General features: G+C 44.4%; 3 protein-coding genes across 6 annotated transcripts in view; 1 reads left to right on the top strand and 2 right to left on the bottom strand.

Moving 5' to 3' along the window:
* Nucleotides 1-3,333, bottom strand: part of dcaf13 (ddb1 and cul4 associated factor 13) — an 8,431-nt gene extending 5,098 nt beyond the window's left edge. For both annotated transcript variants that reach the window (XM_031874536.1, XM_031874537.1), the window contains exons 1-9: nucleotides 3,129-3,333; nucleotides 2,421-2,620; nucleotides 2,184-2,291; nucleotides 1,985-2,074; nucleotides 1,676-1,831; nucleotides 1,421-1,498; nucleotides 1,259-1,341; nucleotides 901-1,065; nucleotides 109-244 (exon numbers count right to left, since the gene is read on the bottom strand). In XM_031874536.1, coding sequence (XP_031730396.1) covers nucleotides 109-244; nucleotides 901-1,065; nucleotides 1,259-1,341; nucleotides 1,421-1,498; nucleotides 1,676-1,831; nucleotides 1,985-2,074; nucleotides 2,184-2,291; nucleotides 2,421-2,620; nucleotides 3,129-3,198 — 1,086 coding nt within the window. In that variant the 5' untranslated portion in view covers nucleotides 3,199-3,333. The remainder of the gene's footprint in view (nucleotides 1-108; nucleotides 245-900; nucleotides 1,066-1,258; nucleotides 1,342-1,420; nucleotides 1,499-1,675; nucleotides 1,832-1,984; nucleotides 2,075-2,183; nucleotides 2,292-2,420; nucleotides 2,621-3,128) is intronic.
* Nucleotides 3,334-3,699: 366 nt separating this feature from the next.
* Nucleotides 3,700-9,391, top strand: LOC116398301 (mitochondrial folate transporter/carrier). The gene is made up of 7 exons (XM_031874487.1): nucleotides 3,700-4,096; nucleotides 4,373-4,523; nucleotides 4,636-4,721; nucleotides 5,455-5,609; nucleotides 5,921-6,034; nucleotides 6,230-6,375; nucleotides 6,592-9,391. Exons 1-7 carry the CDS (start codon nucleotides 3,922-3,924, stop codon nucleotides 6,716-6,718), a joined length of 954 nt encoding a protein of 317 aa, XP_031730347.1. The 5' UTR covers nucleotides 3,700-3,921; the 3' UTR covers nucleotides 6,719-9,391.
* Nucleotides 6,649-12,558, bottom strand: LOC116398302 (collagen triple helix repeat-containing protein 1). Of its 3 annotated transcripts, XM_031874490.1 has the most exons (5): nucleotides 11,568-12,558; nucleotides 10,534-10,611; nucleotides 8,817-9,035; nucleotides 8,476-8,692; nucleotides 6,649-7,793 (listed from the first exon to the last, which is right to left on the bottom strand). In XM_031874490.1, exons 1-5 carry the CDS (start codon nucleotides 11,676-11,678, stop codon nucleotides 7,651-7,653), a joined length of 768 nt encoding a protein of 255 aa, XP_031730350.1. In that variant the 5' UTR covers nucleotides 11,679-12,558; the 3' UTR covers nucleotides 6,649-7,650. The 3 variants fall into 3 exon arrangements, with proteins under 3 accessions (XP_031730350.1, XP_031730349.1, XP_031730348.1); XM_031874489.1 differs by lacking the exon at nucleotides 10,534-10,611 and having other exon boundaries at nucleotides 6,650-7,793; nucleotides 11,610-12,558; XM_031874488.1 differs by lacking the exon at nucleotides 10,534-10,611 and having other exon boundaries at nucleotides 6,651-7,793.
* Between the last annotated feature and the right edge of the window lie 6 nt (nucleotides 12,559-12,564).

Raw genomic sequence — 12,564 nt, 5'->3', positions numbered from 1 at the left:
GGGGAAATACAGCTGTTGATTGTTAGCAGTTACACACTTCTTAGATATGTGATCGATTGAAGCTGCAGATATGATGTAAAGCAGGAGCGATGTAGAGGCAGGACTCACCACTCCTAGTTTCTCAGCTGCGTTGGCTTTCCACAGTCGGATATTCATTTCGTCGGAGCCGCTCAGGATGTATTTGTTGTCTGCCGACCACTTTATGCAGATGACATGCTGCATGCGTTTGGTGTGGTAGACTTCCCTAAACAGAAAAAAACAATAAGATATAAAAATAAGGCAATGCATTGCGTTTGTTTGCTGTTGGACAAACAGACAAAGCAAGCAGGTATACAAGATCAAGTGTTAGAATACACAGGATAGGCCTTTTTCAAAGCAGACATTTTGGCTCGTCATGTTGGTACTATTAACATGAACGATGGCTCCGCTCCATTAAAGCTACAGTTGGCAACTTTAATAAAAAATAACTTTGTCTTATTTGCTCAAGCTGTCCTTTTATCCCGACAGTAGCACATGACATGGATCATCTGTTAAAAACAGAGAAACTCTGCCTCCTCAGTGCTCCTCGTGGCATTTGCAGAGATTCAGTGTCTTCAAGTCTTTTCAACAGTCCACGCTCAAACTAAACGTCAAATGAAAACTTGTCTATTTGCTGCAACTTGAAAAACAATAAATGACTCAGAGTGTTAAGCTCCAATCATAAATATCTATAGAATAAAGTAAATAAACTTCATAGCTACCAACACCACTGTGACACCAAGAATACTTATACTGCTCACTCTACTGTGGTTCAGTCAGAAGAACAGAAATGGTGCTTGATTACGGACCAGTAATAAATCCCAGTAAACACGCACGGTAACGGTAATGTTTTCTTAACCTGGTGTTTGGGGTCATGCTAACCTGCTGTGGCCACCGTCCTTGGGGAAGATGCGGACGGTTTTATCAAAGCTGGCAGACACAAACTCCTTCCCAGTCGGAGAATAGTCAACATCCAGCACCGCAGAGACGTGGTCCATGTGCACTGTGATTGGCCGGTCCAGGTACCTCATGTCGTACGTGTAGAGGCTGACGAGACAAAGACACAAAATCAGCCCCGTTAGCCAAACTGCGTTTTAGTGGAAAGCGCACCAGTAAAATAATAACAATGGGACGGTGCATTAGAGCAGGACTTTACATTTGCACATTCCTTCAGCTGAAGCTGATTTAGTGCCAACATATGTAATAATCATGTGAATCACTGGAACAATATTCCACTCACTTGTAGTCTTCATTTGAACATGTGAAGTAATAGGCTTCCATAGGGTTCCAGCACAATGTGTTGCTCCTCATTGTCATGATAACCTGTGGATAGAAATCATAATGTAAAGAAATGGAGGAAGAGAAAGGTTCATTCTTGCAGCAACTGAATGGTCGACCCTACCTTTTTAAGTGGAGCCGATTCTCTCATGTCATACAGTACTATACTTCTGTCAGAGGCACAGCTTGCAAGGAGTTCAGTCTGTGGAAAGACATAAACCGATACACTTTAAAAGGATATCAGCAGGGTGGCTGATCTAAATAACTACAAAATAACCACTTTGATGGAGTTGGGACATGGACAAACGCTCAAGTGTTCTCCTGTGTCTCTGTGACGGGAGGCGGCCCGTCTGAGTGTGGCGGACGCATGGTGACTCACCTCCACAGGGTTGAAGCGGACAGCGCTGAAGCTGTCTACGCCCCAAGTGAAAGAGCGGATTGGGCTGCTCCTCTGCTCGTCCCAGATGTCCACCTGCTGGCCACATGTTGCGAACACAGCATCCTTCTGGTGGTGGTCTAGTCCGGTGAAGACGGTCTGCAAAGGACAAGAATCATTTGGAAACAATGGAAATGTGATATTTCACTGACCCTTTCATGCCATGGTCACCTAAAGACCATTTCATTATCACGATTAAACCACAACTGTCTTTGATAACAATACTAAAGAAAATGTTCCCACTGATCCCACCTTGCCCAGAATAGTGTTGAGTGGCTCCTCTTCCTCTCCGTAACCAGGCGCCTCCATTTTCCAATGCTTGATTGTTTTGTCGTCACCAACCTGTTACGTACCATGAAAGAAATACAGAAGCTGTATTAGTGGTCAGCTAATAAAAAAAAAGACCAACAACTCGGAACACTCTTCTCAGATGTTGAAGGGTAGCGGTCACCGTGAAGAAGGAGGTTCCACAGTAGCGGACGACCATTCCACGGACAAAACCTTCGTGTGCTTGAAGAGTGCGGACACATTCCCGTTTGGTCAGATTCCACACCTTCACCTAAGGATCGAATTAAACAATGAGTGCATAACACTTACAGTGTTGTGCGTACAGCATCACAGGTTCCAAGAGCGTAGTGTGGGATGTTACTGGCTGAGGTAATGTATTTAGACTTTGGCAGGTAGTTACCTCCCCATCGCAGGAGCCAGAGAGCAGGGTGGAGAGGCTCCTGGTGTGCTTGGCCATGCAGTTCACCCCGTCTCTGTGTCCATCCAGAGAGGCCAAGAAAGGCTTGGCAAACACCCTCTCGAGCTTGGTGGCATTCAGGGCCCGGGTGTACTCTCTGCTCACCTCAAACGGATGGAGCGTCGGGTCATAGTTTCTGGGGACTAACAACAGAGAGTAGTCACTTCTTAATGAACTGTAAAAGGACATTTTAGTTGGCTAAAAGATGATATTCGTGTGTTTCAATGTAAGCAATTTAGCTGAATAACAATACAGTAAATTGCATTCAACATGACATTCCATGGTCTTATTCATTTGGAGTAATTCAAACACACTTAAGTTACATATTATTGCTGCACACATGTTATAGCCTCATTCACAATTTCCATTCAGTGACCTTAAATAGCTGCTAGTCCGATGCTAATGGTATAGCTGTTAACTATAGTTGCGTGCACATGTTCGAAATGCATCCTATTTGCTATTTTATATCGAAGCTTGCAGACAACGACAGTTTCTACAAATATAGTTCGCATTATCTTTCATGCAACAATATCCAGATTTGTAGAATGACGAAATTCGACTAGCTTTATTATGATTGTGATGTTTGCTGAGAAAAACTGGCTAGCACTAGCACACTGTTTAGCCTATATGAGATTAAGGTTTACCACTCACCACGTTGAATATCTAGTTTGGTCTCCCGGACGTAATCATCCGGGTTCCTCGAGAGGACTTTAACCTTCATTTGGTATGAGAATGAAAATGGAAACACACTTAGAAATTGCCGTTAGCCTTAGGTTTAACAAGAAAAATATTAGCAAGCACAGGCCATGTGTTGATGAAGAGGAAATTCGTCTGACCGCGTTGCATTGTGGGATGTTCAGTCCTCCTGCCTGCGTCACTGAGAGCTATCATGGTGCAAAATTTAGCAGAGAAAGACCGGAAATACACAGATTTGGTCCTGAAACTGCTTCAAATTAACGGCATTGACCAGGTTACGAACAGACTTTTATATTGACTTCTACAACCTTGGTTCACTTTCATCAGGACCTTTATAAAAAGCACATTTACGTAACAACCTTTACATCTGAGTACGCTCAGTGCTACTTTTGTGTTGTATTAAAAATAAATCCCGAACTAAAGTCCCTATTATAGTTTATCGTTCTCCTAAATGGTTTTATTTTGAAGGTTGTGGCCGGAAGCACTACTCTAAATTATGACATATTGACATTTACAAAATACTAGCACCAAGGTCGAGCAGTGTTGCTGGCGCTGTACATTTTGGATAACGTTACCTCAGACATGGCGGGACACCGCATGTTAGAAACGTGGTTCACTTGCTAAATGCAGTGATAACAAGGATGTTATAGCGGTGTCAATGAGTTGTCGTCTGGGTTCTACAGAGGAATATTTTTTTAGACTTTGCGTTACAGGAACTAGCTAGATTAATTAACGTCACCGGTAAAACATGAGTTCCGCTCCTAATCACGGTACAGGCAACGTCACGGAGACGGGGTCCCCCAAGCCCGTTTCTGCTGTCTTCAGACACGTGAAGGTAGAAAACCTGGTCGCCGGGCTCAGTGGAGGAGTGGTGTCCACTCTGGTGCTTCACCCTCTGGATCTGGTCAAAATCAGGTTTGCAGGTAACGTCACAATACGACATTACACTTGCATTGTTGATGCTTGTCTCATGTAATAATGCCATCAGAGTCATTTGCAGTACTATACTTTCTTGTCAGTTAGCAGCTATATGGAGCATGAACCAATTGTTTATTTTCCTTGAATGGAACTAAATGTGCAGGCCATAAATCTGGTATATTAAAGTTGATTTGCTTAATGCCCGCAGTGCCATGCTGCAATGGCATTGTTGGTGTCTTATGTCCGATGACTTAAATGTTTTTGATGTGCTTTCAATTTAGTAAGCGATGGATTGCAATTAAGACCCAAGTACAGTGGCATGTTGCACTGTATGAAGAGTGTCTGGCAGCAGGAGGGACTCCGAGGACTCTACCAAGGAGTGACACCCAATATTTGGGGCGCCGGAGCATCTTGGGGTCTCTACTTCTTTTTGTACGTAATCTATAAACCTTTTGGATCATATCTTCCAACATTAATAATTCACATGAATTGTCTGACCTTTTTGAAAAAACTATGACGCATGTTTTTCCCCCCACCCTTACAGCTACAATGCAATCAAAGGGTACACTAAGGAGGGCCGTCAAACTGAACTGAGTGCCACAGAGCACCTGGTGTCCGCGGCCGAAGCAGGTTAGTCCCACATGTATCTGACCACCGCTGCCCCGCCGACACGCTCGCCCAATCAGCACACGGTCAACAACTACAGCCAGATAATGCTGCTCCGTGCCGGCCTTAGCAGACAGGAGGCAGATGCCAATTGGTACACAAGCCCTTCTGTTCATTTCGGTCACACACGGGGGTCACGTGGATCTGCTTCCTGCTGGTCAAATAATAATACGGTGCTCTATTGGGGTAAGATGGCAGAAGTCATCCATAGTTTAAGGGGAGGAGTGCTTTGCGATGTGACACATGATAGTGTAAAAGTAACCCCTTTTGTTAAAAGGGGTTTTGACTGTGGCTATGAAGTAGACAACAACAATGATAGATTCATTTTGGCCTTCAGATTGTGCTCAGATGGTATTTAGGAAATCAATGTGCGAGTCAGGCATGATCAAAAGTCATGACATCGATGTTAAAATGTGACCGTGCACTCACCATGCTACAACAGATATAAAGAGGCATTGGAACAAAACACCATTTAATGCTTATCATCCTGTGCTCTGGGACCTCTAGTCTCTGCAGAAACAGAAGGGCAGTTTTGTTTGGCACCAACTACCACATCACATTCAATTAACTTCACTTAGGTCACGTCTCTTTCTGTTGAGGAGAGCCGCTTGATCCCGTCTTGCAAGGGTGTAGATTTTGAGTTGCAGCCAAATGTCGTCAACTTCATTTCCAACACTGCCTGCTTGTCCTCACCTAGGCATCCTGACGCTCACCCTAACCAACCCCATCTGGGTGACCAAGACCCGGCTGGTCCTCCAGTATGACGCCGACCCGACCGGTAAACAGTACAAGGGGATGATTGATGCCCTGGTCAAGATCTACCGCCACGAGGGAGTGCCGGGACTGTACAAGGTGTCATGATCAGTGTATCTCTGTACCTATTTAGTTGACCTTTATCCCATTATTATTTTTAATTGATTCATTAACCACCACTAGAGGGCACCAACAGCCTACATTAGCTTTAGTAGAGAAGCTCCATGTGATTTCTATTTGCCTGGAAGGATAATTGTAACCAAATTACTCAGTGGAAATTTGACAGTATCTTTTAAATCTGCAGAGAGCCACAGATGTAGACAACGTGGTGGACTTTTCTAGCAAATGCATGCCATGGGTCTATTTGTGCGTCATGAAAGGTCGCCTTACAAAGCATGTACTCGTCTTAGGGTTATGTTCCCGGTCTGTTCGGCACGTCTCACGGAGCGCTGCAGTTCATGGCCTACGAAGAGCTCAAGAGAGACTACAACAAATACAAGAAAGTGCCTTCAGATGCGAAGCTGGTGAGTCGTCAACCCCACGAGCCACAACCCGTCTGGCAACATGCTCTGTGTTTTTTTAAAATAAAAGTCAGGCAACAAAGCTTGTAACGTTTTTCAGTGTAATAAGGCTGAGCCCACAGCGGATAACCAGCAGTGACTCATCGGTTTTTCCTACCCTGCTCACTTGTCTCTCCATCTGTTTGTCCGTGCAAACAGAGCTCATTGGAATACATCACAATGGCAGCGGTATCCAAAATATTTGCCGTGGTCACAACGTACCCGTATCAGGTGGTGCGAGCTCGTCTGCAAGACCAGCACAATAGATACAATGGAGTTATTGATGTCATCAGACGGACATGGAGGTAGGACACTGATCCGCTGCTAAAAGGGGGCCAAACACACCATCCTACTCAGTTTCCAAATGTGGCTGTTAAGTCACGTCCAATTAGAGCCGTGGTCATGTTTTTTCTCTCTCTCTCTCTCTCTCTCTCTCTCTCTCTCTCTCTCTCTCTCTCTCTCTCTCTCTCTCTCTCTCTCTCTCTCTCTCTCTCTCTCTCTCTCTCTCTCTCTCTCTGCAGGAACGAAGGCGCCGCCGGTTTCTACAAAGGGATCATCCCCAATGTGATCCGGGTGACTCCCGCCTGCTGCATCACGTTTGTAGTTTATGAGAATGTGTCTCACTACCTCCTGGGACAAAATCAGTGAGGCCTAAAAGCGCAGCGCGGACAGCTTGCGAAGACTCTGAGCTCACACTGACGCTTTGGTGGCATTCAGAGAAACTCTCGGTGCAGTGTACATGTAAAGGTGCAGATGCGAGAAGCATTTGTTTGCACTGGGAACAACTGGACAATAGTTGCCAAAACTGAGCAACTAAACGCCAAAGGACGTGCAGCCTTTTGTCATAATTATGTTTACATTTGATGTTTTCTGGCAGCAGAAAGGGGAACACACTTATGAAAAGCTGATTATTAACAGCAAAATTGTAGATCTCAGGGTTCCAGTTGCACGTGTGTGTCGTATGAGTTTCTCTTTAAAATTATTGCTTTATGTGAACATACAACAGCAATTTGGGATTATTTTTGTTTATCCCCATAATTCCTTTATTACCTGGCTACAAATTGTAACTGCTTTTGTTATAAACCCCAAACTGCTTTGTCTGCATTGTTGTGTTGGATTTATACATTGAATGTATAACTTTGTGGCTACACTGAATTTAGCGCAGTGTATTTCAAAGCTCCTAAACATCACAAGTAGTTAGAAAGTTAGAGTTAAATTCTTAATAGAAAAAAAAAAAAAGACTTTATTAACAGTAATAACAAATATAAACATGGCACATGAGTACATAGTTTAAATATTGTCAATGTCTTGTCACAATGTCTGTTAAATGGTTACTGTGCACCAGCAGCAGCACCCATAAGCAGAAGAGGTACAGTACAAAGGTTATTCCTGGTAGACAGAATGACACAGTATTCTTGTTTATAGGCCTGTCAACTAGTATTTAAAAAGAAAACATTCAAGTTCCCATCAGTGATGCTGTGACGCCTCAGCAAACCGTACCTGATCGTTTTGGAGGGCCAAATAACATACTGCCACACTACCAGGACCGGCCCCTCCCTTACATGTAACTTATTTTTATTTTATTTTGGCAGTTCCTCAATGATAACCCTGGATACTGAATTCCACCCTGTAGAAGCGTCACCTCTGGGATAGTCGGCACAGGTCCCGACCCACACGGCCACGTCCACCAACCCTGCTTTCACTCCCTCACACAGCCCTTCAACTGCAGAGAGGGGGAGGGGGGGAAATAAGACAGTACAAATTAATTTCAGGGAACAACCCAAACTTATTTTCTGACACAGTGATGAACTTGCCAAATTGGAAGAGTGTAACTTTAATGAAAAGACTTGTTTCCCAGCATCCACAGCAGTTAAATGAGCACTTACAGGAATAGCTCAACATTTTTTGGGAAATGTGCTAAGTGAGCCTTCTGCCGGTTAGCTTAGCACAAAGAGGTGACAGTTAGCTTAGCTCCAAAATAATACAAATTTAATATTTTTCATAGTCTCTAGCCTTGTCCGTGGTCAAAGGTAACGAAAGCTTGGAGCAGTAACTTCCTGAAGGCGCCTGGTGAAGTTAAGTGCTGCTGGCTAAGAAATAGTGCAGCACATAACCGCCTGTAAACCGCAACTTAACATTTTTACAATCAAGTTTTTTAAACAACTAAACAAACTAGATATAACTTGTTACATTCTGTTGGGCGGATTTTGTCACATTTGGATGGAGCCACGCTATCTGTTTCCCCCTGTATGCTAAGCTAACTGGCTGTAGCTAAAGCTCATCCAGCTAACGTCTCACTCTTGTATTTCCCAAATGTTGAACTGTTGCTTTAAGCTGAAGCATTGTATAGCAGTGGAAAACACTGTTGTTGGTTTAGGTTCATTGCACAATGACTTGAGTCGTACCCGAGGACGTTCTGTGGATGTTGATGGTTGAGTTGAGCTCAGGACTTCCTTGGTCTAAGTAGATGATGGACTCTATGGGGAGGGGTCCGGCGCACTCCGCCCCATTGAAGGTGAAGTACCACCTCTGGCAGCATGCGTTCTTACACTTGAGTCTGAGGGAGCCACTGAAGAGGACCCTGAGGGTGCTGTCCGTACGCAGCTTGGTGAACGTACAGTCCTGCAACGCAGCACAGGGGAGTTAAAGCTCTTTGATGCATTGTGGTGGTTGTATAAGATTTCTGTGAAATTATTGGAACCCACGTTCCCCAGAAACGTGTCAGTCGCGGTGCCATCATACTTACAGCCACTTTACCCAGGTCGATGCCATAATTCAGAGAGTTCCAGGCACACTGCTTGTAGTTGGGCCTCCAGGCCTCCTCGAAGATCTCGTTGATGCACTCGCCTTTCTCACCTTTGTTCCCGTCCCGGCCAGGGATGCCCGGCGTCCCCGGGATGCCATTGGTTCCGGGGTTGCCCTCTCTGCCGGCAGTGCCTGCTGGCCCCTGTATGCAACTGCCATACTGTTAAAAAAAAAAAAATGGGAAAGAGGAAGTGGTGATGAAGGCATGCAACAACATCAGTAGGCTATTGTTATCTAGATTCCTGTTTCAGATTTGATTTTTTTCCTCCCTGTGGGGGGGGGGGGTGGGTCCCTGTTTTGGCCTGCATGCACCTTAACGCTGCCATTCATCCAACCATCACACACAAGAAGTCAGATTCCATGAGGAACTGAAGGCCCGGTGACAGCCTGAATTAGTATGTGTTCGGCCACACATCTAACGCTGTGATTCATTGTCCAGCCGAGTCTCCTGCTATGTTTAAACTGATACTGCATCTTACTCGAGCTGACTCACACACACACACACACACACACACACACACAGAGAGAGAGAGAAGGGGGGAGCTTGCCAAAGCTGCCCCACCACATACAAGACAGACACAATGACGATCCAAATAGCTTTGCGTAATGTGTTCCTCAATGAGACATTTCCACCAACAGATTACAGTGCGTGGGTCAGCTTTTGAGGCCTTTTTTTAGGTTGGGTTTTAATTTCGGTTATGTGATCTGTAAGCGTCCTTCCGCTGCATTCATTCAGTCGGGGCTCAGACACAAACTGACACGTAGAAGTACGTCTTCTCCCTTCAGCAATACGCTGATGCCAAAAGGATTCGGGTCTGGGTTTTTTTTTTTGTTGGGTCATTGCTGCCCTTTTTGCTCAGCATGCAGCTGTGGAGCAGTTTTAGAGGCACATGGCTAAAAGGCAGGAGAGGAGAACAAAGTTTTTTTTACACCAGTTTCAACATCTGGACTTGAGAAAAGGGCTTTTAACATAGGGAGGATTACGACAGTCTAATGTCAGCTGCTGCGAAACAGATGCTCGCGTCTGCGTTAGCCATTAGCGTGCGGCTATGCCGGAGCAACCTGGAGATGTGAGGTCTGACGTCATCTCTGTGGGGAAACTGGGGAGCCTGTGATGGGACCAACGGATCGTGGTTTGGCATGCATGTGCTGTAATAGACCTGGAAATTGTCCTCAAGGGAAAGGGACAAAAGTTCCAAGCACCTTGGCTGAAATGTGGAAAGGCAGAGCCCATCTGGTTGATAGTCAGCGAGGCAACGTCTCAGCGTTTTATTAAGGGTTGGGTTTTTGGAGACATTTCAAAGCAGACTAATGAATGAAACCTCTGTCTTTATTTTTTGCAACACAGCTGACTTTTATATTAACTTCCAGTCTGCTGTTTCTGTAGTGGTGCCGTCTGCCTACATGAATTACACAGTCGGCCTCTACTGAATATTAGCTCACACAGTCTAGTACTGTAACTGAAGCATAAAGGCTGCATTTGCTGCAAGAAAGTGCTGAGGAATCAGTATTATTTCATGCATTAGTCAACACCGAAGCACAGGCCGAGGCTCTCCCGGAGCATGCACAGCGAGGATATGATGCTTGGCTTTGGGACTTTCTTTTTCTTTTAGATTCGCAGGGTCTCGAGAGGATGCAAAACAGGATTTTATGATTACCGTGTTGTTCAAATGAGCAGATCTTCCTTCTCCAGAGTGTCTAGTGCAGTTGGGCTTGTCTGCGTCATTCCCAGTGCACTAGATATACAAATGGTAACATAAGGTGCTATTCATTAAATCCTTCTGCTGTGGTGGTCTCTCAACTGTGGAATATGACTTTGGAGGCTAATGGAGAACAAACTGTTGTGGTTCTCAAAGTGGGGTATGCAGACTTCTAGGAGTCCCCAAGGGAGGGGAGGGGGGGGGGGGTCCACACTGAGTACCAACAAAATAAACACTAGTTTCACTTTCATTTGACTCCCCAGAGATTGAGGAGAGAAATGAGTGTCCACTTTGTTCCTTCACTCTCCACCTTCAGCAAAGCAAGGAGGGTTATGTGATTCTAGACAAAGATACCCTAAGACAGACAGACAGACAGACAGACATATATAATTTCAGAATTTCCTCTCAAAACCAAAGCCGTTTTTAAACTAGTAAGAAAGCCAGATAGATAACAGAGACAGACGGACAGTATGAGCCAGACCCCAACTTCCTGTTGGGGATTTTTCTCTCTGTCCTCAGTCTGCTGGAGAGCAGCCAGACCTGGAATAACAGAGAACCAGCTGACCAAACAAAAGATAGAAAACAGCATTTCTCATCTGCTGCGGGGACCAGGTAATTTAGGAGACCATTGTTTTTTGCCAAAGCTGTGACCACACTCATAGCACTGTAAGCATGCATACATCAGCAGATTGCATTTCCTATGCTTTTTTGTGTGAAATCAGTCGTTTAAAGAAGTGATCTCAGGCTGATGTTTCAGGAACGTCACACGCAAAAGTGCCTCATCAATGTTAACATAGATGCAATAAAAATACATTAAATCGCGATGAATGGAAATAAATCCACTTGAGTATAATTACTATAATTTCACATGAGCCCATTTTTGATGATTTACCGTTAAGAGAAAACCACAAAATCTCTCCAAAACGCATAAGTCTCTCGTAGAGCGACACGTGTCTTAACATTTGTTTGGGGGTAATGATCATAGATCTTACCTTGTCGGCGTCAGGATCCTTTCGGTATCCTCTATTTCTCACCTTTTCCACGCCATAAAGAGGTAAAGCCAAGCAGACAAGCAGCAGCAGGCGGGCAATGAGAGGAGACATCGTGTATAGACGGCTGTGTGCGCGCGCGCTCTGGAGGGATGTGAGGCGACGGGTTGATTCCAACTCCAGACAGCTCTAGTCCAGAGGAGGGCAGGACGAGGAGGGAAGGAGCCAGTCTGATACGTTCCCTGATGGAAAAAAAGTCTCACAACATCCCTACGATAAACACATGTGCTATATAAGCCTATACCAGTGTAGCCTACATGTTGAGTTAATGTGATCAGATTTGTCTGCAAAGATACAAGTGGTGTTTCATCTACCTGAAATAACAGTTACTGACTCACACATATTCTTTATTTCTTTATATTTTATTAAAATTAAATTGGATCGATACAAAATTCAGCTGACAAGATAGGCTACATAAAAATAAAAAAATAAAAACAGTAAAAAGGGCTGACAAAAGTTGTATAGAGCATTTCATAGACTACACTATACGACCCCTGTCCACATGCTGGAATAAGAATATACAGCTACAACAGGAAAGGACTGACGAGGACTCCCTTTTAATTGGCGTTAATGGAGTTGTCTTCCAAATATAAAAAGGCACTGAGCCTCAAAGGAAGAATCATTCCCATACACAGCAAAACAGACATTACAGCATGACGGATAAATCGCGGAAGGTGTTCTGGAAGCACTTGAAGGAGAGATTATGGTCCGTGACCACATGTTAGGAATAACCTGAACAAAGCCCCAAGTTCTCTCTTTCCTCTTTGTTTATAACTATTCTTTACTTATTAGTGGTTTGTGCTTCTTTCACAAATAGTGCAAAGCATGTTTGATTTGTTTCCTCAATTGGATTTCTAAATCATATGAATGTACACACACACACACACACACGTACACACACACACACACACACACACACACACACACACACACACACACA

Source organism: Anarrhichthys ocellatus, unplaced genomic scaffold, assembly GCF_004355925.1.
Source record: "Anarrhichthys ocellatus isolate YVR2014 unplaced genomic scaffold, GSC_Weel_1.0 scaffold81, whole genome shotgun sequence".
Taxonomy (NCBI): domain Eukaryota; kingdom Metazoa; phylum Chordata; class Actinopteri; order Perciformes; family Anarhichadidae; genus Anarrhichthys; species Anarrhichthys ocellatus.
Note: the sequence above shows the minus strand (reverse complement) of the source record. Positions and strands in the feature narration are given on the sequence as shown.

Coding starts and splice junctions, on each gene's coding strand:
- LOC116398302 (XM_031874490.1), bottom strand. CDS start 11,678: ATGTCTCCTCTCATTGCCCGCCTGCTGCTGCTTGTCTGCTTGGCTTTA. Junction 9,036..10,533: donor CTGCTCATTTGAACAACACG/GTAATCATAAAA, acceptor TTTTTTTAACAG/TATGGCAGTTGCATACAGGG. Junction 7,794..8,475: donor CATCCACAGAACGTCCTCGG/GTACGACTCAAG, acceptor CCCTCTCTGCAG/TTGAAGGGCTGTGTGAGGGA.
- LOC116398301 (XM_031874487.1), top strand. CDS start 3,922: ATGAGTTCCGCTCCTAATCACGGTACAGGCAACGTCACGGAGACGGGG. Junction 5,610..5,920: donor GAGTGCCGGGACTGTACAAG/GTGTCATGATCA, acceptor TACTCGTCTTAG/GGTTATGTTCCCGGTCTGTT. Junction 6,035..6,229: donor TGCCTTCAGATGCGAAGCTG/GTGAGTCGTCAA, acceptor CCGTGCAAACAG/AGCTCATTGGAATACATCAC.